Genomic DNA, 26,430 nt, shown 5'->3' with positions numbered 1-26,430 from the left:
TATATATATATATATATATATATATATATATATATATATATTTCTAAAAAACAACTTTTTAGAAACAAAAATGCAAAACTTTTCTTTTCTTCCATTTTTTTTCTTTCCTCTGAAACAGAGGGTAGTATAACTTGATTCACACAAGACTGCCTCGAATAACTTTCACTGATAATCTAACATTAAACTAAAACAGTTCGAAGCACTTATGAAGGAGCATCTAGTTAAATGCCACAATCAAAGGTAGCCGTCTGCACACTTTGATGGTAAATGATCTTCAATTAAATCCAAACCAGGATAACAAACTGATAAGAAATGGGTGACTTGGTTGGATCATAGCATATTTGTTTTTCCATTTGAAATGGGGATGAACGTTAGTCCAATAAATTTCCCCTTTCGCGTTCAGGCTCCTCGGAAAGTAGGAGTATGTCTAGGCAAACACGCTTAAAAGTTAGTCCATTCTTCCTTTCAGTATCCTTTCCTTTACTTCGGTTGGGGTGCTGCAGCAAATAAACAAAAAGACTAATAAGCCACAATAAATAACAAGTTATGAATAGGAAGTTTAATAAAATAGAACTTGGAATAAGCTTAAACATCATAGTGCGATACAAATGCAAATGCAAAAGTTTAAGAGAAGAAAATATTTTTTTTAAAAAATAGAATAAGAAAGAAAACTAAAGAATAACGGTGAAAAACAGTCAAATTACAAGTTTTTCTTTCAAAGTGATTACAGCAGTCAGATTCAGTAATCACAGTATACGAATGAAATAGCACCCCTCCCCCCAGCTGCTTTATTTATCACTTTATGCTGTAAATTGTCGGCACTGTTAACTTGTCATGTCATCCATAAGGTGCATCCATGCAATACACAGCTTTCAACTCTTCTGACCCTCATTTACCAACACTAGGAAAATTAATTGTGGCCCATAGAAATTTAAAGAGCAACATGTACCAAAAACTGCACCTTTGGAGGCAGGTCAGGATTTGTTTTCATTATGTCAAAATTCTTTTATCTAGAATAATATGGCAAAAGTATCATCAACTACACAGATATGTAAATATAAATATATGAATGCTCAGTGCCTAACTCCCAAAGTGGTAACGGCAGTATGCCAAAAACATATGGTCGACTATGATGAGATGCAGAGAAATCAGAAGCTTACACAACATAAATGTGTCCACCCCAGCCACTTAAACAATCACGATCTACAGATGATAGCAGTGCTTGGGAAATCATCTCAAACAATTCCTCTGGTTCCTGTCATAGTTAAGAAAGCAAGGGAACATGAATAAGCTTCTTCTCTTTAAAAGATCACAAAAAAACTGGATTTTAAATGTCTTTCAAATTTCAAGAATACATCATAAGTATGATAATGTGAGAACTTGGGAACTCAACTGAAAAATTAAGCCACTATTTGTGGCACCTTTTTTTTTAAACCACGAATCTGGTACTACTACTATACTAGCACAGAACATCTTATTCCATACAACAATTTTGTCCCTACATTTAGGCATTCTACACCTAATGTTGCCTTTTGTAATTGTAATAATATGCATGAGAAGGGCCTTTAACATCAAGTACACATGCAGAAGCAAGAACAATTTTTATTATGTATTTATGTAACCCCCTACCTCCTCCACTACCAACATTAAAAAATGAAAATAAATTAAGTTTGCTGGTGCTACAGTGAACAGAAGATTTTGTTATAAAACAGTGTTCCAAATACAAGTGTTATCGCTTATGTTATTTCAAATCATAAATTTAAGCCCGCAACAAGTCACACATACCAAGCTTTAAAGGTCTATGATACAAGAACAACTATGATACATCCTGTGATCCTGTCTATCATACATGAATGATATTCTGAATATATGCAAGGAACTATTCCAATTAAGGTTCATTATTATATGAATGTTCACTTGCATGCTTATTTCATAATTTAGTACTAAAACTCAAGCAACACAAACAAAATATAGACTAAATGCAGGAATTTGCAAATTCTAAAAAAAGTGACATTAAAGGCAACAAATTGAATTTCGAGACAAACCATGTCAGGCTTAAACATTGACTCACAAGCACCATAAAGAGACTCGGATGCAGTGCCAGCCACTGCAAAATCTTTTGCAAGTTCCCTGTCACACCAAAAAAAATAAAAAACAAAGTTATTACTATCACAAATATATGGCTTGGATTAAAAACAAAATTAAGATTATTTTACTAATTAAAGGGGCACAAGTTGGATAAAATCCACTTTCAAAAAAGAGGAAATCTTGAAGAAAAAAAAATATTAGATTAAAGGATACAAAGAGTGCAGTGTCCATCAAAGAGAGTGATTTGCTTCACTGCCAAATATATTTCTGTCAAATTTGGGTTGTCTATTACTCAGAAGAAATCTAGACGTGATATGCCAATCCCTATAACACTAACTTTCCTCAACACTGAACAGTAAATAAGGGCACAGATTATACAATAATACTTAAACTTACTTTGCTCCAATGGCATCCATTGTGCAAATGAATGGCTTGTCATCATCTCCTAGTCCAGCAATTACAGGCTGGCAAAAGTATGGACCAAACCTGAAAGGCAAAACAGTGTAATTTGTTTTTACATACATAAAATAGAATTGTGCATATCATCTATAAAATCAAACATAATTAGCCTAATCCGAAACACAATTGATTGATACCTATTCTCGTAGAGAATAGCGGAGACGAGGCTGGCAAAAGTTTGGGGCTTCATGTCCCTCTCTTCGCGGAGCTGATACAATTTGTGGCCGAAAAGGAGGCGCTGGTAGAGGGTCTGGGCGTCGGTGGCGAGGCCGAGAGGCCGATGAACAGCTTGTCGTGGATTTTGGAAATCCTCTGGAAATCGGTGGCGGTGGTCTGGGGCTGAACACCGAGTCTCCGATCGCTCGCGATGGCGAAGCAGTTCTTCCCCACCATAGCCACTAGGGCACTCCCGTTGTACTCGAAGATCGACATCTTTCTTTCGCTACCGACCAACAAACCAACTTTTTTTCCGACTTCGCAGAGCTTTTGGAAGTACTAAACCCTAACGCGATGGTCAATTTTAGATCGGTTTGGAATTGGAATACACATAAGACATGTACGGTGTCCGGTGTCAATTATAAGAAGAAAAATAAATTAATTAATTAATTATGCTTTTAAATAAATACTTTGGATTCAATTCGATCAAAATAGTATTTTAAAAAATAAAAAATAAAGGAGATTAGTTGTCTTTATTTTGAGATTAGAGGATCAAAATTATATATTTGACAAATCAGTGAATTCAATTAAGACAATTAGTAAATATTATTTAATTTTATTCATGAATATTTATATGAGAATGAAATAAAATATATTTTTTTATTTAAGGGGTTCATCCTCTTCAAATGTTTTTCTATTAGCATAAATTAAAAATTAAATCCATAATCACATATTTAAAGGATAAAATTATTTACTAATTATGTTACATCACGTTGATCATTATTTATATATAATTAAGACACTAAATATTTGGTTCTAGTTCTTGAAAATTATATAATTTATTTGTTTTAAATTAAATTTATATAAAAACCCATTTTTATTGAGTAAAAACTAAAAAACTTATGATTCAAATTTCAATTTGGATTGTCATTATACTCATGATTTTTTATTTATCAGTGCATTAAATTTTATTTACTTTGGGAGTAACAAATGATTTATATTAAAGAGGCACAAGGGTACCACCCTATTACAAAAGCATCGAAGTTACCAGAGGAGAACGATTCTTTCCCTATGTTCTTTCCCCACATAACTTAGCACTCCAAAAACAAATACATATACTAATCTACAAAATACTCATGCTTTATGCAAACCAATACGAAGGAATCAAATATCTTTACTATTGCTCTTGTTTATAGAATCTAACTGATTGAATTTCTAATATCTTTGGTAAACTTGAAATGACAATATTGTTCTGTAAACAAATATTGAACAAATTTCCTAAAATGAGTAGATTTTCTTATTTACCAAATTTAAGGAAAAGATTCAGCTTTAGGTTATTATAGCTGATGACAGGTTATTTGCAAAATTTGTAAAATGATGACAGGCAGGTTTAGACGCATATTTTTTGCATTGGATCATAAATCAAAAGACCCTAAGAATGTTGCAGATGGTACATCTGTAACTTCCCCTGGTTTTTATACCTCTAAGAATTGGCAGCATACAGCTTTTTGTTATTTAAGTCATGAATAAAAAGTGAACTTCAACATATTGATTTATATGTTCAAAGGGTTAATGATTTGAATCCTACTGCTTTTGAAATTAGATATACTTTACAATTTTTTCAAACTTGTTCTTTTAGAAGCACTAAAGAATGTTCATACAATGACATGCAAAAGATTACATCAGTGACGGATCTATTCGGTTAGCGTTGGGCCCCCACTAACTTCAATCTATAAATTGGAAATAATTTAGATAAATCACGCACAATAACAGTAATTGCAAGTGAAAAAACAGAGCCAAAATCAACCAAGCCATGGCTAGAACATAAGTTGCCTATATAATGGCACTCTATGTTTCTACAAAAGAAAAGAAAACAACAAATCAGAATTGTGACCGCAAAGGCCCAAACTAATCACGAATTCTGAATTATCAATATTTCATTGAGCTAAGATGGTAATGCCATAATACAAGAAACGCCAGTTTTAAGGCGCGATCGAGGTTAAGCCACCAGTTGAGATGGAAAAAGTGGGGTAAAAAATGGACTTGATCCTGTACACAAATAATAAAAGCTAAGTGTACAGAGGGTGCCATTTTTACAAGGGGCTTGAATAAGAGGAGACAACCTCTGATCACTTTTTTAGTTTCCTCCGCATGAAGAATGCTCTGAAAGAACCAAGGAAAGGCAACGTGTGGATTAGCCTAGTGCAAGGGTGTCTTCTGAGTGGCTTTTAGTTAATAAAAGTTGGTTCCAAGACTCTGAGATAAAAAGTATTGTAATCTTTATCATTTGCTGAAGGGTGGTTGCTTAGTTCCTTGCTCCAAGGCATTTCTCCATAGTCTGTACCTTACCCCAAGCTTGTCATAGGATACTGGGAAATTCCACACATTTGCACCGTTGTTCATCCGCTCTTGCTGGCCTAACACTAGCCGTAGATCCTCGTTTAAAACCTTTAATAAGTCAACAGCAACACACAAAATAAAAATGTTAAAAATAAGGAGATGGTAGTATTCTCTTTCAGTCATTCACACTCACTCTACATGTTAATCCAACAAAAGCTAAAGAAAAAGAACATTTTTGTTTCTCTACTTAATCATGCAAAATCATATCAAGATTTCAAATGCCCAATTTGAATTAGCTTTCAGTTTATTAGAACTTTTCATTTGTAAAATCTTGTGTCAAGACTTCCCTAAGCAATGCTGCACACTAAAGTTTAAATAGGTGATTATAGAAAAGCTACATGAGAGAGCTAATGAAAAAGTTGAAGTACATAAAACTCATGTGAGAGGTTTAGTTTATTTTTACTTCCTTGATTCATTTTTTTGTATAATTACTTGTTAAGAAGTTTATCTAAATTGACTCTTAATATGTGATCAGTTTTGTTAAAACCTCGGATCACGGTTTTCACATCCTCTTTAGTCTTTAAATTACCTCAAATTTTCAAAAGAAAAACCTCCTTTATTCCTTTGGCTCGTTACTTTTTCTTTCCCCTTTTCTTTCCCCATATCTCAAACATTATAAAAATGCATGCTGAATATAAAAAAAATCTACCTGCTCTGCAAAATATCTCCATAGATGTTGCATAAAAGGAATATGCTTAAGCACAGGAGCAAAATCCAGTGACATTCTGTATAGCAATCTTGTTTTTTGTTTTGAAGATGGTAAGCAGACATGAAGTTGGTGCAGGTGTGTGGCACACTGACTGGTGCTTTGTCCTTCCAGTTTACCAGGCTTTGAAATTCCAATGGTTGATAGAACCATGCAAGGTGGTCGAAACTCCATATCAATTGGATAGGGGTCCCAGTATCCTTGTAGGCCAGATGCAGGTGTCAAGAATTTCACCAAGCTGCAAGTTCAAATCCATGCAATGGGATTAACTGACCAAGAAATGTATCAAGAAGATAAAGCTTAGATTTACGCCTTAAATTAAACCTTGTTCATCCATCTTTTCATGCATACTTACAATATGAGTACAAATGTATGACACTGACTACATTATGCTATTAGAGAAATCCGAGCCTATAAAAATATCTTGGAAGATCAATTTACCGGCCTATTTAAACTGTGCATGACGGAATTCCAACTCTCATTATGTGTTGTCCACTCTTTCCTTGTTGGAGGAATGTTTCTTTTAGAAAGAAACTAAATATTCATAAACTTGTTGGAGATGAGTTTCTTTTAGAAACTAAATATTCACAAGCGAAAAGTAATCCCCCCCCCCCCCCCCCCCCAAAAAAAAAAAAAAACTAAGTCAAATTATTTGAGGAAGGGACACAAGGAAGAAGGGAGGTTACTACCCAAGGTTTTTTAATTTCTTCCTCACTTGCAATATGAAATATTTTTTTTAAAATCTCTTTTGAATGACAAATGGTTTTCAGTTTCTAGGGTACAATGCAAATGACTTTCAGATCTCAGGGTATAAAAGAAAACAAACCTGGGAACACTCCATCCCTTAGCAAAAGTTGAAGTGTGAGTAAAAGGGGCATGTGCAAGATCCAAAAGGTTGTCCAAAAGTAACCCATGTTCGATGGGAAGCTCCATGACAATCTATGCATATAAAGAGACACCAAGTAAAAAAAACAGCTTTTTCCATGAATCATAATCGTAATTCTTGAATATTCAATTGAAATATCTAGTGGGACAAATTTTGTAAGTAACATACCTCAGCATGCACTTCAAACCCAGACGGAGGTAGCAAAGATGGAAGGGTAGCTGTTGGGGGGTCATTGCCAGGCCAAACCCAGATCATTCCCTCTTTTTCAAAACATGGCAATGACTTTATCTTCACATTTAGCAGTCGAGTAGATGGCATTTTCTCACATTTTCCATCAGTAGTATATTCCCAGCCTAACATCCAACCATTAGATATTTTTAACCTGTATGTTTTAATGCGTATAGCATATAACTCATTGCTAGGATATATTTTCATGTATGTGTATCTACCAGTGCATATAACTCATTGCTATCATGTATTGGAGCAGAAAATTCCATAAGTTGGAGTTAAGAGTCATCATTCACTGACTACTAACCATGGTAAGGACATTGGATACGACCCTCCTTCACAGAACCAAGGTGCAGAGGGCATGCTCTGTGTGCGCAGGTATTTTGAACACATCCAGGCTTCCCATCTTTCCCTCGAAAAATGACCCATGGTTCCTCAAAACATTCTATTGGGATCTGAAAAAGAAAAGGATTAACATGCTTATGAGAATTTACATCCAGAGATTGGAGTAACTTGTATAAAACCATAACTTTCCACAGACGGGCTCTTATCTGGCACGGCATTCCATCACACCAAGAAATTGAAGAAGGGAAATGTTAAGAAAAAAGAGGAGAAACTAAAAACTGTTGAGACTTTGTCATTGTAGAAAAGCATCATAGTCGCCTCATATTAAAAATCACTTTGGTACAATCAATTGAGATGAAATTTGGGTGAGGAGGGAATAAGTAATATCAATCGAAACTCTAAAAGATATTCCAAATATTTCTGTTTATCTGTTATTTGTTGAAAGACAATATTCCACTGGCATATCATAATAGGCTTCCAATAGATTGAATAGATAGAAGCAGATGTCACAAACATATTCAGTGTATGATATAAAGAATAATATACATATTGACTTACCATTGTATCATCCTTCAAGTCAGTAGAGAAAGCTACAGGGTACCAGAAATTCTTCAAGTGGGTATGGTATGACTGAACTGGACCTGATATGTCCAAGCTTTTTCGTGGCGGTCTTCTCTTTTCTACATCTACAGGTTTAAAAGAAGTACTGGGAGAAGAGGATGTCTGGGAAACTTCGGTTGTGGTTCTTTCTTGCAACAACTTATCGTTTACTAATTCTTCCATGTAAGCTAGTTTATCTAAAGCAGTGGACACCCTTGCCTCAGATATATGAACCTGTTTTTGTTCAATAAGTAACATGAATTGAATATTGATAACTTTATGAACAAGTTCCAGCCAAGTCGGACAAATCAAGACAATCTCAGCTACATGTTGTGCTGATTAGTTCGTAACATGTAATGATTGGTACCTGTTGGTGTGCTAGTGCCAATTCTTCCTGCAACCCTGCTAGCTCCTTTTTCATGGTGCCAATGGACTTATAATCACGAGCTAAAGGATTAAGAACCTCCACCACCTACACCCATAATTTTTGGAGAAATAAATTTACCATATAGTGGCATGTGCGGCTGAATTGAAAAGGCTATGGTGAAAGCATAATATGATCCAATGCCCAAGTTTATAAATATTCAAAATTTATATAGACCAAACATGATACCAAATTCATCGAATGATCAAATATAATTCTAAATTCAAACCTTTTCATGGAGAAGCATGATGGCAAGCAAGTCTTGGCGAGCTCGCCAATCACAGTATTGAATATCATATCTTGCAAATTCAAGGGCTTGATATACATCCAAAAACTTCCCTTTATACTGCGGCACTTTGGATCTTGGATCCTCCACATCAAAGAGCGCACTCCATGTACTCTTCTTATCTATCTCTTCTCCATATACAGCAAACACTCTAAACCTTCCTTTCAAACCCTGAAAATTGATACACCCACAACAATGTTATCTACAAATAATAAAGGGCCAGAAAAGATGTAGCCTACGAACATGATCGACCATAGGCTCATAGCTAAAGGATTAATGATCACGGATCCCAGAGGGTAGTATTTAGCAATGAAAGCAATAAGAAAAAGTGTGAGTTAAGGCCAAGCATTATGCTACCTACAAAAAAGAAAGGCTGCATAAAACAAAGAACAAGAACAATTCTCAACCCTTAAGCACAACTTGGTGTGATTTAAAGTATGTTAGACCTTTTTGGTGTCAAGCTTGGATGATTTGGAGAAGGAGAAAGGGAGAGAGAGAAGTGCAGCAGTTGCAATGGCGTTCATGGCGGTGCGAAGCTGACAGTCTCTGTCTGGAGAGAGAAAGAGAAACGTGGGGAATGTTGTTTGTTTTGAGGTTGGAGTTCCGCGCGATCTCGGTTCTCCTTGGTCGCACACGTGGCAGGTGTTCCTTCCACACGCTGGGTTTGAATTCTCACTGTGTTTTTGTATCTTTGGGTCCCTCACACCTTGCCAACTCGGATATGGGAGTAAGAAGATAATTAATGTTTATTTTATTGAATCTCATTAATAATTGTTTGATACCATTTCCTTGAAGTGAAGCAAACATAAGAAGCAACTAACAAATTTAATGCGATGGAGAGACAAGGCGAGAATTCGAGAAGAGAAGGAAAATAAATAAAAAGGAGCAGCTTGGGATGCGAAGAAGAAGCAATGGGTGGTGGAAAGCGGAACACGGTGGAGACATTCTTCTTAGCCACTCTCATTCTCTGGCTCGCTTCCCTTTGTTTCCAGATTTTCTTCAACAAACGTTGGGAGCTTCTCTCTGTTATCGCGGGTTGTTTCTTCTATCAGACATCTAACTGCCTCATCCGATTCTTCTTCTCCACCCATAAAGACCCTCTCTTCGTTAACACCTCTGTCTCTCTTCTCCACTCTCTCTTCACCTCCGCTTCAGGTCAATTCTCTCTTCACATCTTCCTTAACCCCTTGCTTTGCTTTGCCTTTCCAAACTCTTCCATTTTTTTTTGGGGCTTTTCCCTCATCTTTTAATATCATATCAACTTTTTGTTTATATAGAGACCATACAATACCAATTTTCCATAATCAGAGAGCCTAGTTTAGGGATATTACAAGATTTTAAACAAAATAATAATAATAATAATTAGAGTGATTGCAACTTCAATAACTTGACCCTTTGGTTCAATTGAAACGCTGTTATTTGTTTATCCATCACCTTCTTGTGCTTCATGTCCAAATTGGACAGGGGACAAGAAAGAAAGAAAGAACAATCTTTTAAAGCTTTCATTCTTTGTAACTGTGATTAGTGATGCTATCAAGGGAGAGTGTTTCAATAATATCCTTTTTAATCAAACATTCATTCTCTGTAACTGTGAGGAGTGGTGCTATCAAGGGAGATAGTTTCAATAATATCCATTTTAACCAAGCATTCTACATATAAGTCTTGTTTTGTCATGCACCAAAATCCTCTCATTTTCCATTTAGGCCTTGCTCGGATAAGTTTCTCCATATAAGCATTTATTGGAGATAAATTATTTTAGCTTCTCCAAAAGGTTTATTTTAACTTATGCATAAGTTAATTTTAGCTTTAGGGAAAAACTAATTTCAATTTTTTCTCTCTATAAATGCTCATGGAGTAGCTTAAAGAAACAAGACCTTAATCTACAGTTTTACACTTCTGTTGGTGGTTCTTTGCTAAAATTCTTTTCTGATGTGTGTCTCGCTACTATTGCATTTTCTTTTGCAGTGATCTTCATCTTGTTCAGAGAGTTATGTAATGGGCCTAGTGGAATGTTTGACCACTCAAAGTTGGTTGAAGATGCTTGGCCCTGGGCATTTGAAGCGTTGAGCTTTTCATGTGGCTACTTTGCATATGATCAGTGGGATATGCTTCGTTACCGCTTATATAATGGTTGGATCCCATCTATCCTTGTGCATCATCTGGTTCTCCTTATTTGCTTCACTCTTGCTTTGTATCGAAATGTTACCATCAACTACCTTATTCTCACTCTTATCTGTGAGGTAAGCCACATTTCCTTTTAAACTCTTCTTTTTGTGTGTAATTTTCCATATCTAATGACTTTTTGGCTTACGAAGACTAGTTTTCCCCCCTTTTGTATGTTGTATATGTATGGAGAAATTAATAGATAGTTCCAAACCACCACGTGTCCATAGTCTAGTCTCAACTAATTTTTGTGTGATATGTAGTCGAGTTTTTCAATTTACAAATAAGAATTAATAGCACTTAATTACAAATCATATTAAGATTAGTTTGGACCATGATGATCTCATCTCAAACCATGTAATAGTTTCTTGTTTGTATGAGTGTGTTATTAAGGCCTATTGCATAATTCATGGCTGTTATTGTATAAACTAAGGAGGACTTTTCTGTGATGGTATGGTACAGCTGCATTCCATCTTTCTTCATGTGAGAAAAGTCAGACGAATGGCCGGTGTTCGGGATGCAAAGAGCATTCTTGTTAGGTTAGAGTGGTTTCTGAATTGGGTCACCTTCTTTGTGGCAAGATCTGCACCTCACATTCTCATCACAGCCAAGCTCATCAAGGATGCTCACAAATTTGAAAAGGGTATGGAGCTGCCACTGGCTCTGTGTGGCATGGCTGGGATGAATTTGCTCAACATTGGTCTTGGCATTGATCTCCTTAAAGCTTTTAAGAGAGAGAGGAAGTCCCAGCTGGGTAATCTTCATCACCACCGTGAATGAAAAAAGAGAAAAGTCCAATACTGTGTAATCTTCACCAAAAGTGAAAAACGGAGGGAAAATGATACACAACATGCATGGAGAGTAATTGTATGTACGAATATGTTTGGTCTCTTATTTTTTTCAGAATACAACACAAATAGATTATTTGTAATTTCCTCTTAACAATTAATTTTGAAGCATCAAGCATGTATCCTGATGAGTTTTTATGTACCAACCTTTCCTTGGTTATTCCAAACCAAGGTGTAAAATGCTTTCCAACTCACTCACGTTTCGGGCCTATAACTTGGATTTAGATTTTAGACACCCATGAAACTGATGAAAAGCATTGTAATTTATAAAAACAAACATTGTATCGTAAATTCGTAATTTTAGTAATCGCTATATACATATATATTGAAGGACTTGTCTAAACGATTGTCCTGACATATTTTTTTTCTTCTTTGTATGCATAAATGAATTCCTAGATAACAATTTAGACTTTTTTTTTTAATAGTCCTTATCAAGCATATTTATTTGCACACTCGTACAAATTTTCCCTCCATAAAAAATATTTTAGATAATATTTTAAAAAAATTGAAAAATACAGGTTTAAACTAGTTTCCCGCACTTTTTAAACTGTTTTTCACTAGTTTTGAAACAATTGTGATATACATCCGGACATTTCATGTCACTTTAGAATAATTGTTATACAATTTTCTTTATTCCTTAATTCTTATACAACTTGTTCATATGTATGTCATCATTATTAAATGCAGAAATAAAGTATTTTAAAAATTTATAACTAAATTAAAAAATTGTAAAAAAAATAAAACTAAACTTAACCACGTTTAAATTGATTAAAAATACATTTAAGCAGCATATTTGTGCTGGGAAAGTAAGCTGACATGGCTCGTATCCTTGCCACTTGCCAGACCAGAAAAGTCCACCGTCGTTCTCTTGTCCAACGGCTACAGTGTACGTTAGTAGTTTAATACGAAAACCAGTTTTCAAAAATGGGGTGGTGGCGCAGTTGGCTAGCGCGTAGGTCTCATAGCTTCTGAGTTATCCTGAGGTCGAGAGTTCGAGCCTCTCTCACCCCAAAAAGTTATTTATTTTTATTTTATTTCATGGCTCTTCCATTACCAACAGATGATAACAAAGGATATATTAAGTGGAAATGAATTCTAGATACCTTGTGACCACCAATGAAAAATTATATTCATAAATAGCAAAAGCCATAAAAAAAAATGAAATCCATGGTTCAACACAAGCATAGATTTCGGAAAGAGAAAGATATTGCCATATGATTAAATACCAATGATCGAGTGTCTACATATTTTTTCTTTAAGTATACCAGACCTGGTTTCTTAGTCAAGAAATGAAGAGTTCCATCATTTTAGTTATAGTTCAGTGTTTCCCCACTAAATTTCTAGTTGGATACCACTCGCAGTTTGAGAGAGAAATTTTGCAAAACCATTTCTACTCTTCTCAGAACTCTCATGAAGGTGGTGAGTTGGTTGATGAAGGTGGTGGGCTTTCGTCATTTTTGTTTAAGGGTGGAGCAGACCTTGAAGAACCGGAATCTCTTTTAGCAAATTAAGTGTCACTTGAATGCAACTTCTGCAGCATATCTCCACCAGCTCTTGCAATTAATGATGAACTCGCAGAGAACTCTGGAATGCTGGTAGTGTCAATCAGGAAATCTTCTAGTGTTGCTAGTGAACTTAATTGATTCCCCAAAGATGCTATTGTTTTTTGGCACTCAGCAAGCTTTCCTGCAGCTAGTGATAGGTCCTCCTGGCATAGAACATGTCACAAACATTAAATGAGTTGTGTGTATATCATTATTCATGTTAATGTTAGGAACATTTCATTTAAAATAGATGTTATTAATGACCAACCTGCTTTAGCTTAATTTCACGGTATGAGCCGGTTACTGAACCGAGTTTCTCTTCCTGCTTCCTTCTTTCTAGCTCTTCCTCCAATTCTTCATACCTACTTTCAATTTCAACAGACATAACCTTTTCCTTATCAATCTCTTCTTCTATTAAGTGAACTTTTGCAGTTATTGATTGAGCCTCTGCCTGCATGCTCATTAGTTCCTTTTCTAACACTTGCTTTGATTTGTAGGCACTCTCTAGCTCTCTTTGCAACTCCTCCAATTTTGTTTCTGCCTCCCTCATTTGTAGCTGTGATGCCTCAATAACAGATTCACTTTTCATTAAACATATCTTCACTTCCTCTTTATCTTCTTTGGCTTTCTCTAACTTCTCTTTTAGTTCGTCCATTGAACTTTCTTTATCAACACATTGATTGGCAACAAGTGAGTCCTTGATAAGGCTTTCATTCTTAGTATCAGGCAATGCTGCAAGTCGTTCCATTTCAAGAAAATCATCCATGAGATCAATGTTAACGGAACCAGACGTAATTTGCTTATACTTTTCATTCTTGAACTGATCAAGCTCAGCAATTAGTGCAGATGCCCATGAATCAGAACAACTTAACTCACACATGTCTGGTTCTGAGCCACTCTTCCTGGTGGTATCAATCTCCATTGCGTTAGTCCTCTCTCCACTGTCTGATTGACCATCTCTGAGAGATTCAGCACAAAATGAGGATGATGTAATGGAAACTCTACAGGCCAAATTTTTAAGTCTCCTGCACTCAGCCTCAAGTTTGGCCACTTTATTGATGCTTTCTAAATGTTGCTTGCTGGCCATCTCAGCTGTTTGAGTGCTTAAATCTCTCTCTATTGTCCTGAGTTCCAGCTTTTCAGATTGACCTTGGAGCTCATGTTTGAGAGCCATGTTTTCTTTCTCCAAATATTCAACCTTCTGGCACATACCAATATCAGTTGATGAAGGAGAACTAGCATTAGAAGCATCTGGTTTGTTCAGCAGCTCCATGAGCTGCTTCTCAAGTTTAGTTTTGGCCGATTCCAACTCTTGCGTTTTCTTTAGTAAAACATCATGAATATTTTGATCCTGCTCTTCTCTTGTTTGTCTTAGCTGCCTAACACACTCCTTAAGTGCACTGTCTAGATGTGTGACTCGATCTTCTAGTGTTGAATTTTGAAGAGTCAGTGCATCTACTTGCTTCTTCAAACTTGCCACTTCCTTTTCAGCCTTTTCCCAGCCTATACGTTTATGGAAATTATCCAGTTAAGAGACAATCTAAATGTGAAAGAAAGAGAAAGAGAAGAACAGAAATATATACACAACAATCAGTTTAACATAAGATTCACTCATTTAACGAAGAGACGAACGAAATTACTTGATGTTTTGTTTGTTCAAGGATCAACATTCAACACCAAGCATATTCAAGGAAGAATAAAGAGAAATATGCACTGATCATTAAAAAGCTATAGTAGAAATATGCACTGATCATTAAAAAGTAAAACATGTTCACCTGCAATAGCTTCTTCAGCGACTATGACATGTTGCTTGACCAAAGCTTCTTTGGCACTTACATTAACAAGCGCTGCAGATAGATTTTCTGACATGTTCCTCAATCCATCAGGTACATCCCCGTCCTTTATTATACTGTCCTTTGCTCCATTTTCATCTTCCTTCAATAAATCATCATGTCCGTTGTCTGTTGTATGTGAGGTGACTTCAGGTGATTGTGCATTGATAAATGACATATCATTAATATCTTCAGGGATGGCCACAGCTTTTGAGGTGACTTCAGGTGACTGATTAAGTCCAATAGGAGATTCATTCAATGCCTCAAGCTGCAGAGACAAGAAAAACTAGACTTATCATAAACTAGAAGAAAAAACTAACAGGATAACAGATCAACTTCCAGGCTTCAAAGATATGATATTTAACTTGATTTAAACTAATGTCTGAGCGAAGTTGGTAATATACAATGTACTGAACATACAAGGGTTACACTGTTCTTGATCCTTTTTTAAATTAGCTACTATATGCTGCCAGAGCTAATCAAACATTCATTCAAGTCTAGGCTTCCTCACAAGAAAAAGAAAATGGTAAATCCTAATTGCATGTGTGTGAAAATTATTACATCCAACAAGACAAACATGAACTTTGTCAGCCTTGTCTTTGTTCGTTTATTTAAACAATTACTGACTTAAAAACAAAGTAGTCTATTCTCACTCTGGAGACAGGCTCTGTAACTGTAAGTATCATCTTCAAATCAAGACAGTAACTATCTCTCCAGAAGTCAACGGAGAAAAATATGCAATCTGTGGAGCCTGAGTTTATTGGATGAACTCGTTAATTCAAGACAACTCGTTCAGTCTTCCAGGAAATTTACTCATGTTACAAGAATCAACTGCAGCACATAGAGCCAATAACTAATACAATTTATGTGCACATTTATCTCATTTTAACATTTAATTACAGAAAAAGGGAAGAGAGAAAAAATAAGAAGCAAACCTAGTGAAGACCATCTTAACATACTAGTAATTGAATGATTAATTAAATTCATCCATTAAGTGAGGACTTTTGTCTTTAACACACAAGATAGTAGTCAAATTAGAATATAAACTTGTATTTGTTAGATAATATTGTCTCTAGTCGATATCATATCAACAAGACCCCAGAATTTTTAAGAAGGTAACTGAATGATTTCAAAAACAACAAATGTGCTATTATGGCAGTGGAGTGCTTACCTGTTCATCCGGTTGCTTCTCAGAATGAGACAATGCAGACCCTAAACTTTCAGTTTCACCAGGGCTGTTCTCAGAAGATATACACATATTTTTCTCCATCATCCCCTCTAATAACTCAATATTAAATTGCAAAGCACGAGGGATTCATCAGCAGACATTACCCAAATGTTCAAAAGCTCACTCAAAAGCACCACAAAATCCTGCTCAAGATTATAATAATAAAGTGAATATGTAAACAAACTTGGCTATAATGTTTCAGCTTGTTAGAGAACAGACACATCTAATCTACATGCTTTACCCTTGAGAAAGTGGAAAGTCAAACTCAAAAACACCACAAAAAAAAATGATTACTTGGCTTAACATTTATCTCTAACCATCTTTGTTTAGAATCCAAAACACACCCACAATAAAGAATGAACCTTATCTTATTCGTAGTCCCACTCAGGGATGAAATTACAAAATCCAATAGCCTCATAACATTTTGTTTTGCAAATTTTACAGGCCAAAGATAATGAAACAGTGATTGATAACCAGCCAATGCAAAATGAGTGACCCTTTTTAGCCATAGAACACAAAAATGCCTCTAATATTCCCATAAATCAAACAATGGTGGAAAAACTAGTTCTTTTACACCTTTGACTGCGTCAATAACTTACCGAATAGCTGGAAGCAAATAAAGAATGGAATTGTAAGCAAAAAAAACTGGTTCAGACTTGAGAGTATAGACTCAAGGTTTTAAACAACAGAATGGAAGCAAACAAATGCAGTGAATGAGAATAAAATAAAATACTACAAACAGTAGTAGTTGTTGAAATACAAGTTTGAGTTTGAGTTGAAGTCCAGTATTAAATAAAAATAAAAAAATTAAGTACCATATAAGTTTGGAAAACACGTCATGACTCATTGTGTAAATTCAAGGTCAAGGGTTTGTGTGATAATAAGTCCACGATTACTTTTTTCAGCTTTTGAGTTTTGAGAATAATTTTTAATTTTATTTCTTAATTCTTTCTTGCTATTTAATTTAATAGTGGTAAATAGTAATTTGAATTGACTATTGAACTTCTCTTTATTCCCGCCATGGACGAGGACTTTGTGAAAGAAAGCCTGACATAAATGCAGGATTCAGCAACAAAAATAAAAAATAAATAAATGCAGGTCACTGTCTAGTTTCCTACTTAATCTGTCTATATTATAATCTACCTGCTCTGCATTGTTTTCTTTTGAATTTTTTACGTAAGACCAGAGATATGTTTCAAAATTCAAAAAAGCTAATTTCAAGCAAATACGTCAAATTTTTTGCAAGTGAAATTAAAAATAAAAAGAAAATGGTCTAAGGTAAAAAGAAGTGTCATTTTTTATTTAATTTTCCGTGTAATCAATAGATTTATAAAAATCGTTCAGCCTCCAATTTGTTTAACACGTATTGACACATCGTTTTTTAAATATTTTGTTGTTTTACACTTTTTTCTCTGTTACAGAGAATACAGGAATTGTTCTATTTTTGTTTTATATATGTTAATGATATATGATCATGTAAAAAGATCTAAATACCTTACATCACCCTATATTTCTATTGTTTTTTACTGTATTATAAGAAAGTCTTATTACAGTTTCTTTGCTTTCTTTTCTTATCATTTACTCCATTTTCAAAGATAGGATGCGTTTGTGATTGTGACTTGTGAATGGGGTCATGATATTTTTGCAAGAAAAAGGATTAGAAGAAAATTGTTAGAATTTCCTGTGGTAAAATTGTGTTTTAAAGGAATATCTTTCCTTAAAAAAGAGTTTCAGATGTTCATTAAATAAGTTTACATTAATAGCGACCAGATTTTTAGATTTTTGTTTCAGTGAAACCTTTTTTTCCTTTGCTCATTGATTTTATATATTTAAAACTTTATTTCTAAGAATAAATCGCAATTGGACAACAAGAAAATGAAATAACTAAATAAAAGTTTGACAGATAAAATAGGGTAAAAAAATGATTTCCCTTTATTTTGGTGGAAATAAAACGAAAATAAATACAAAAAATGGAAATACTATTTTTAAAAATACAAAGATAACCGAAATAGAGAATAATTTCCTTGTGTTGATCACCTGTTTGCTATATATAAGTATAAACTATAAAGAGAATAAAGGAGACAAACTTTTTATGGGACCTAGGAAAAATTTCCTCCTCAAATGTAGAGTAGAGATTTCTCTTTTCTTTTTTTTTTTCTTCTTTAACTTATCATTCATCTATCACTCTTTTTTTTTTTTTACATGCGAGTAAAAATGTGCTAATGCATTTTTTATTCTTTTTTGCTCACTCATTTTTTATTCCTTTTTACATGCGAGCAATAATAAATTATACTTTGGATGGTTTGTTTATGAATTATGAACTAATGAGTATTTATGTAAAAAAAAAAAAAAAAAAACCAATGAAAACCTAGGTCGAAGTCTTCTATTTCAACCAATTGCTGGTTTTATTCATTGAAACACGTGAATACTGTTTTGCCGTAACACAACGCAAGTCAGGAAAGTAACATGAATTTCAGAATTTGTGCCCCAATATTTTAAGTTTTCAATCCTTTTTATTTTACGCCCACTTTGTATTTTTTTTCTAACTCTCTCTTTCCTTTTAATTATATTAATTTAAAATTAAATTTTTAGTCCTTAATTTTTTTAAAAATTCAATTTTTAATCCTAAACTTTTATTTGATGGATCAATGTCCTTTAACTTTTTTTCATTAAAGTTTTTAATCTTTAAACTTTTATTTGACCGATTAAAATTCCTAAACCTTTAAAATTTTCAGTTTTTAATCCTTAAAAAAAGTTTAAACTTATTATTTTTATTTATTTAATGAGATTTTAAGACTAATAATTAAATTTTTAAAAATTCATAAACTAAAAATCTTAATGAAAAAATGTTAAGGAACATTAACTATTCGGACAAAAGTTTATAAACTAAAAACTTTAATGAAAAAAAATTAAAAAATTTGATCAGTGAAACAAAATTTTAAACAACAAAAATCAAATTTCAAAAAAAATTTAAGACTAAAAACTTATTTAACACTTAATTTTAAAACAATAGTCATTTACACTAATAAAAATGGAATATAATGAAAAAAGATTTTAATTAACGCTCACTTTTATTTTTTGTTGACACAAAATTTTCAAATATATAATAAAAGAGCACTAATTAATTACGTTCCTACAAGCTTCTATTAAACTTATTCTCAATAGAAAGCTGAATACATTCATTTCGCTCATGAATTCAAGAGCACCACCCATGCTTCTAAACAAAAATTGAAAATAGAACAAATTTGTTTTAGCTTAATTATTTATACCAGTTTATAATTGATTAAAAAATATATTTTTTCCAAAACCAATCAGAACCATACGATAAAAATAGTAACAATAAAATTCTTTTTTTTAAGAGAATAAAATTCTTATCTGACTAAATAAAAATTGACCATATGAATCACAGAATACTATTATTATTTATTAGGCTGGGACATGTTATTAAAAACAGAATGAACTACCGACGGACGAAATGAACAACCGACCATAACAGGCCTATAAACTCCCATACTAGGGCCGATCCATCTTCAGGCCCTTCTTGTTGGACTTTTAAACAAGAAGGTCCGAAGTTAGGTGATTATTACATACACCTTTCTCTTTTACTAATGTACCTTCTTTTATGTTTTTTTTCTTTATAAATTATTTTCCAAACGTACCCTCTAACACTACCGGAGATCTCAACATACCACTGGGAGGTTCATCTACTAATTTAGTCGTTGGAAGATTCACTTAAGGTAAATTTATTCTTTCAAATATTTATGATGTTAAATATTTATTTTATCAATGATGTTAATTTTAAAAAAAGATATAAAAAATCCTTATTTGAATTTATATTACTTGATAGAATAACTATTTTGATATCATGGTTTAATTACTTATTTGGTTCTAATAGTTGTATAAAATTTATCTTTTGCTTCTTATACTTAAAAACCATCCCTTTTAGTATTTGATATATCATTTTTTTTATCTCTTTTAGTGCAGGTAAATTTAGACAATAGGAACTAAAAATTATTAAAAATCATTTGTGTAAGGGTTAAAATGAATTATTTTATAAGGATTAAAAGGTAAAGTTAGTCTAACTATAGAATTAAATGCATAGCAAACCTAATATCATTAAATAAAGTTAGTTAATATGGTAAGTGTTTCAATAACTTATAAATTGATATCAAGTGCGCTTTTAAAGAATTAAATCAATAGTTTATTTTTTTAAGTGGTGTAGAGTATTCTGTTTTTTAAAATATATATTAATATTATTTAATATTAATATTGATACATTATTTTTAATAATATTTTATATTATTAATTATGCATAATAATTAATGATATAAAAATATTATATATTTTTCAAATCCGTACATCGCATAAGTACGAAATCTAATTTAATTATATAAAACATTACTTTTCATTTTTTTTTTACTTCAAACGCGTGTAATAATAAGAAAACAGTGAGGAAGGTTTGTATGTGTGGAACATTTCATAAGTAAATTTGTCATTAAAATAGCTCTGATTGCAATTACAAAGTATGATTTAAGTTGATAAATGAAGCTTTCGTATGGATAGATTCTATGATTTTCTATCCAAAATGAGGGGTTTTAAAAATCTGAAATATTTGTATTATTTCCGCACCCATAATAATATATTTTCATGTGCATTAAATGTTCAACCGTTATTTTAGAGAAATTTTTTATCCTAAGATAATTAATTAATATTTTTGTACTAGGAATATCCAATGCTCCTGCTTGACGTGTCAATTCAGGATTTGTCGACTTGAGATTTCCTTGTCCAATCCTCCTACCAGCTAGTGACTAACTTCCACGTTTAGATTCAGGACCGCATAAAACCCCAGTTAGAATTTGGAAGAATCTAGACACATCCTTTGTCCTAATTATTGAGCATTTAAGCTACCATTGCTTTTCAAAAACTCCAGCTTGATTTATGTTTTTTTTTTCTTTTTTTAAATGTAAAATTCAGCAGAAGAAATGAGTGAGTGTACTAAGTTTGAGGCAGGAAATGAAAGGACCCAAATATTATTTCATAATAACATTTCAAATGAAAACATTATCACCATACCCACAAATAGTGTAGGAGACGTGGTCACTCTTGTTGCCTGTCATCAACTATTACACCACATCCACACCCTTGTTAAATTAAAGATGGTATTCCATTCTATCACATTTTGGTAATCTCTTAAAATATAGAACACACTACCCTCAACATAGTAAAGCAGCTGGTGCAAGTGAAGCAATGGCTCAAACCATGTTGCTCATGTCTAGTGTCTCTAGCAGTTATTCCGTGGATTTGAAGAAAGACCTTTTCCTCCAATTGCAGAGTCAAAGTTTAAGGCCTAAGTTCTCTCAACTCTCATTCAACCCACTTCCACCATCAACTTCTTCCTTTTCTTCACCCCGTACATTCACAACCCTGGCTCTCTTCAAATCTAAGACAAAAGCCGCTCCTGCTAAGACTAAGGTACTCATTTTCCATTTTTATCATAAAAGGAAACTTGTGTCTAATCTAATGCTTCTTTTTTCAGCACACTGAATTTGGTTTCATGATACATTGCAGGTTACAAAGCCAAAGCAAAAGGTTGAAGATGGTATCTTTGGCACTTCTGGAGGATTTGGTTTTACTAAGCAGAACGAGCTCTTTGTGGGTCGTGTTGCTATGCTTGGTTTTGCAGTAAGTGAATCTTACCATATGGTTCAACTCCTTAATCGTCACATTATATGAGAATTGAGAATTGAACATCTTGGATATTAGTTAGGAAGATTTAGAAAGAAAAAAAAATGGAATTAAATATCCTAAAACAAGTAACTAGTTTAAAATATAGTCTTTGAAATTAAATTGATTTTGAATTTGCCCCAGAAGCATTAAGAAATGTTGCATTAATTTGCAGGCATCATTGTTGGGTGAAGGAATAACTGGGAAAGGAATCCTAGCACAATTAAACCTGGAAACTGGAATTCCCATTTATGAAGCGGAGCCTCTTCTTCTGTTTTTCATCCTCTTCACCCTGCTAGGAGCCATTGGAGGTTTAGGTGACCGTGGAAAATTTGTCGATGACGAACCTACTACTGGAGGTGTTATTCCTTCAGGCAAAGGCTTCAGGGAAGCCCTTGGGCTCGGTTCAGGTAACTTTAATTTTTAATTTCTTAACTTTATAAAAGAGTAGTGATTAAATAATATCATAAGATTAATAATATGTAAAGTTGATTTTGTGTCTAAAGTGATTAAAATTCCGTTATATACTTTGTCTAAATAGTGTAAAGTTGCTTTTGAATATAGATGTATATCATCATAGTCTAAATTGGTTACATTTTTGATAATATAAAACTTGGGTTTTTGGCATTTTCAGGTCCTTTATTCGGATTCACGAAAGCGAACGAGCTATTTGTGGGAAGATTGGCTCAATTGGGTTTCGTTTTCTCATTGATTGGAGAAATTATTACTGGAAAGGGAGCTCTAGCCCAACTCAACATTGAGACGGGGGTACCAATCAACGAAATCGAGCCCCTAGTGTTGTTCAACGTTCTTTTCTTCTTCATTGCTGCTTTGAATCCTGGAACTGGCAAATTCGTTACAGATGACGGGGAGGATGATTAGACACTAACCCTTTTGTTTGCTTGTGTTTAAAATACTCGTTTCCTCATCTATCATAAAATGCATTGAGTTCGTCGTAAACAATTCTATATCATTTTTCTCAATAGTTGCACGCGTCTCGATGTCATGATTAGACATCATTTTTTCCTTTAGTAAATTAAAATCATAGTACTTCGATTTATCTGTAAAAATCATAATGGAACTCAAATTAAATCTCCTATGGTCTCAATATAAAATGAGATATCATTCCGCGTGATTGAAGAAAGTGAGACGATATTGGTATCGGGATCATAACATATTAACACGTATAATCAATTTTTAAAACTCAACACACTTTCAAGTTTCAAGTTGCATTTAACTATTTAAAATTAATTATATTAAAATTAGATTCCAGTAATATTACATACAAATGATGAGTGCGGCTGCTTCTCGAAGGACATTTCATTGTTGTGTAAAAGATGATTTAGAATTGCGTTTTAACTATCGTTATAATTTATCGCCCCTAAACAGACTTTTGGTTGTTGGTTTAACTAAACAAATTCCATTCGTCATCGTCACTTCATTTTTATTATCTTTTGGTGTTTCGGATTTTTTTTTTGTTTTTATTTTATAATCGTTGATCGTTGACATGTGCCACCAAACACGCTTAGGCGTTTAAATAATGCTTGGTCTACTTCATCATATTGCCTCACCCATGGACCATAAATCAAAGAAAATTAGTTGCATCATGGCCGGTAGCATAAATTTCTATAATAATTAGCAATTTTTAATTGAAAAATAAATGAATAATTTTAAGAGTGAAAGTAAATAATAAATTATTGCTAAAAATTATATTTTGAATGTTTAAATATGGTCAGTTTAAAAATATAAAAAAGATTCCCTAAAAAAAATTAGAAAGTGAAAAAAGTTAAGAACAAGTTATAAAGTCCGTACATTTTCATCCTAGGTTAGTTGTTATAAGATCTTTAATATATCATTAAAAAAACACAAGTGACTTAATAGGAGTGAATCACATGTCTTATAAAAAATTATAATCTTAACTAATTAAAAATGATTTTAAATATAACTTTTAAAATAATTATTATAAACCATTTTATTATATAACAATTTATAAAAAGATAATTTAAATTGTTATTTAATAGTAGTATTGCAGAGGAAGGAATGCTAAGATAGGAAGTGTGAAGTGGTTTGGGGACACGTACCAACAAGTACAAAACAAAACAATAACTTCCAACAAGGCAGTTTCTTTCCTTCTTCCTGTTATTAATTAACTAACGTGTGTGTGTCTGCCTCTTTCTCCTTCATTCATCTCAAAATGAAAAATTCCGTGTTTAACAACAAAGCACAAGTTCACCAAAATCGAACTTGCTCCTCCTATTCCTATTCCTACTCTTCTCAGAGGGATGTCTGCTACAGGTTCTTTCTCTCTCTTTCATTCCGCTTTTCTTTCCGTTTTTGCTTTTTTTAATTGAAATATGATTTTGCTTCTTTCCAAATGAAATAACCGACAGTACCATTTTTGGTGTTTCAGTGATTGAAAAACAGTGGCTAGTTGATTCTCCTTTCATATATAGTCCATCACATGCTTTTGGGTTAATATTTGTTTCCTTTGATGCCCCTATAGTTTTCTCAACTTATTTAATTACTGTGTAAAGTTTATGTGAAATTGGAATCGTATCTACTGGATCATGGCCTTTACCTGTGCTTTGTATGGTTTGGTTAGACCCATAAGTTGAAGGGTAACGCACTCAGATGCTATCTAATTCCCATTGATGGCCCTGTTTTCATGGATTTGGGTTGTTTATATTATATGTTTTAGTGCCCAGGGTATTTTGGGTTGAGAGTTTGATACTAATTTCTAACAGATATTCTTCCACATACATACACTTGAAGATTGAACTCTTGAATTCGTACTTAAGAGACATTGTTATTGGACAACTAAACTATGTTAGTTGGATTGTTTATTCTGAATCTCTATATCATTTGAACACAAGTACTATTCAGGGGCTTCATTTTAGGTGCCGTAAATGATATAATCTCTTAAAAAAGAAGAAAATTTTGATGTAATTCACTATTTGGATTTTGAAAAGATAACCAGTCTCGGTGGACCTGTTTCTAAAACTGACTAAATGACCTTTTATTGTTTTTAGAAAACTATAGTCAAATTGCCACAAGTAGTTGTAGTGTGTGCGCTACACCTTAGTTTAGAAAAGGAGGACAGGAGGTAGCTTCCTCTTCTGCTTTTCTTTCTTTCTTTTTAGTGTTTTGCCAATAGGAAGTTCTGTTTTTCTTAGTTTTCCCATTGCAACAATTACAACATCTCTAATTTATGCAGTTGTGGTACATGCGGGTATGAGCTTAACCTATCCTCCTCTAACCGGAATATATCATCCATCGGTTCAAAATATGGGAAATCCATAAAGCGAGGCATTATATCATTCCTCAACGTTGATGACAGCAGATTCACCCGCGCCGATGAAATTGAATTCGCCCCATATTTTTCAAAGCACAAGTGGGGTTTGTTCCGCCGAAAAACCAAGCTTCTTTGTCGCAAGTGTTGCAACCATATTGGATATGCCTACAACGATCGCACTTCATCATTTTTTCCCTTCGTATCAAACAGAACAGAACCATCACCACCCACCGAAGCATCAAATTCAAGTCCAATGAAATACGATATTCGCATTCGTGCTTTACAACCTTCATCTTCTCAAGAACATGGAATCACTGTGTTGGCTTAAAATTTCAAATACGCGGTAAAAAATTGTTATCACTAACTACGGGGAGGTTGTGATTTCATTTTTTTTTTTTTTTTATAGATTTGAAGTTCTGTTTTGGCAAGGGTGTTGTGTTCCCCTTTCCCTGTGTCTCAAGTGTGATTAATATACACTTGTATACTAGAAGTAGTAGCTGTGGAATTTTTGGAATGTTAAGTTAAATTTTGCAAAACAACGAAGATAGAAAGAATATTTATGGTGGTGCTACTTCGTAAATCAGAAGATATTATCTAGTTTTGAATAGTCAGATATCAGGAGTGGATTGCCCGGCCTCACAATGTATGAATATAATGTTGATATATAATCGTATATTGTATGGTATAATATTATTTTCAGCACAACTTTCAGTTCAATGTAAATAAGTGGATGTGTCTTATATAAAGTATAAACGCCCAAAAGTCAAAAACAACATAAGATTGTTTGGGGAATGATATCGCATTCATCTCAATTAAATTCTCAACTACAAAAAATGTAAAACTTAGCCTCGGTCAATAAGAGTATGTCTTGGTATCAAGGTCAATTTTTATAAACAAACATAAAAATCACGAGGCTAGTTTTATTGCTGGGGCAAATTGTCTTTGGACCTTCTTCACATATTCCTTTTTTATACAGAACTTGTGTAAGGGAGTTTAAACACCTTGAGTCAACTAATTTGACTCATAATGGATTCGAGTCAAATTAAACTAAAAATAACAAGAGTTTCATAATTATGACAAAAACTTAACCTGACTCACTTAATTCGTGGGTTAAATGGATTTAAGTTAGATTGATTCACCTAACTCAATTAATTCATTAAAAATATAATATTATTATTTTAGGATAATTACAATTTTATTTTAGCATTTTGGAATTTGGAT

General features: G+C 33.4%; 5 protein-coding genes, 1 non-coding gene and 1 pseudogene across 7 annotated transcripts; 4 read left to right on the top strand and 3 right to left on the bottom strand.

The window, feature by feature from the left end:
- Positions 1-55: 55 nt before the first annotated feature.
- Positions 56-3,102, bottom strand: LOC100781027 (proteasome subunit beta type-3-A-like; annotated as a pseudogene).
- A 1,415-nt stretch (positions 3,103-4,517) lies between these two features.
- On the bottom strand, positions 4,518-9,373 carry LOC100780485 (chlorophyllide a oxygenase, chloroplastic). Of its 2 annotated transcripts, none has more exons than XM_003526585.5 (9): positions 9,025-9,373; positions 8,522-8,749; positions 8,236-8,340; positions 7,827-8,102; positions 7,231-7,378; positions 6,864-7,048; positions 6,636-6,748; positions 5,753-6,047; positions 4,518-5,151 (listed from the first exon to the last, which is right to left on the bottom strand). In XM_003526585.5, exons 1-9 carry the CDS (start codon positions 9,100-9,102, stop codon positions 4,987-4,989), a joined length of 1,593 nt encoding a protein of 530 aa, XP_003526633.1. In that variant the 5' UTR covers positions 9,103-9,373; the 3' UTR covers positions 4,518-4,986. The 2 variants fall into 2 exon arrangements, with proteins under 2 accessions (XP_003526633.1, XP_025984664.1); XM_026128879.2 differs by having other exon boundaries at positions 8,936-9,053.
- A 116-nt stretch (positions 9,374-9,489) lies between these two features.
- On the top strand, positions 9,490-11,711 carry LOC100786028 (TLC domain-containing protein 2). Its single transcript, XM_003527889.5, has 3 exons — positions 9,490-9,733; positions 10,544-10,818; positions 11,204-11,711. Exons 1-3 carry the CDS (start codon positions 9,490-9,492, stop codon positions 11,519-11,521), a joined length of 837 nt encoding a protein of 278 aa, XP_003527937.1. The 3' UTR covers positions 11,522-11,711.
- An 804-nt stretch (positions 11,712-12,515) lies between these two features.
- Positions 12,516-12,600, top strand: TRNAM-CAU (transfer RNA methionine (anticodon CAU)). The gene is given in 2 exon segments: positions 12,516-12,553; positions 12,565-12,600. It is a non-coding gene; the product is annotated as a tRNA-Met (tRNA).
- LOC100785500 (filament-like plant protein) lies at positions 12,522-17,024 on the bottom strand. Its single transcript, XM_006581522.4, has 5 exons — positions 16,793-17,024; positions 16,137-16,336; positions 14,909-15,233; positions 13,402-14,636; positions 12,522-13,297 (listed from the first exon to the last, which is right to left on the bottom strand). The coding sequence occupies exons 2-5, from the start codon at positions 16,236-16,238 to the stop codon at positions 13,097-13,099; spliced, it is 1,863 nt and encodes a 620-aa protein (XP_006581585.1). The 5' UTR covers positions 16,239-16,336; positions 16,793-17,024; the 3' UTR covers positions 12,522-13,096.
- Positions 17,025-21,330: 4,306 nt separating this feature from the next.
- Positions 21,331-23,049, top strand: LOC100779417 (photosystem II 22 kDa protein, chloroplastic-like). Its single transcript, NM_001289308.2, has 4 exons — positions 21,331-21,665; positions 21,762-21,875; positions 22,093-22,327; positions 22,552-23,049. The coding sequence occupies exons 1-4, from the start codon at positions 21,441-21,443 to the stop codon at positions 22,797-22,799; spliced, it is 822 nt and encodes a 273-aa protein (NP_001276237.2). The 5' UTR covers positions 21,331-21,440; the 3' UTR covers positions 22,800-23,049.
- A 918-nt stretch (positions 23,050-23,967) lies between these two features.
- Positions 23,968-25,774, top strand: LOC100779957 (uncharacterized protein At4g08330, chloroplastic). Its single transcript, XM_003526584.5, has 2 exons — positions 23,968-24,212; positions 25,132-25,774. Exons 1-2 carry the CDS (start codon positions 24,112-24,114, stop codon positions 25,535-25,537), a joined length of 507 nt encoding a protein of 168 aa, XP_003526632.1. The 5' UTR covers positions 23,968-24,111; the 3' UTR covers positions 25,538-25,774.
- Positions 25,775-26,430: the final 656 nt, after the last annotated feature.

The sequence above is a fragment of the Glycine max genome, chromosome 6, assembly GCF_000004515.6.
Source record: "Glycine max cultivar Williams 82 chromosome 6, Glycine_max_v4.0, whole genome shotgun sequence".
Lineage (NCBI taxonomy): Eukaryota > Viridiplantae > Streptophyta > Magnoliopsida > Fabales > Fabaceae > Glycine > Glycine max.
The sequence above is the reverse complement of the archived record's forward strand: the minus strand, read 5'-3'. Positions and strand labels throughout refer to the sequence as shown.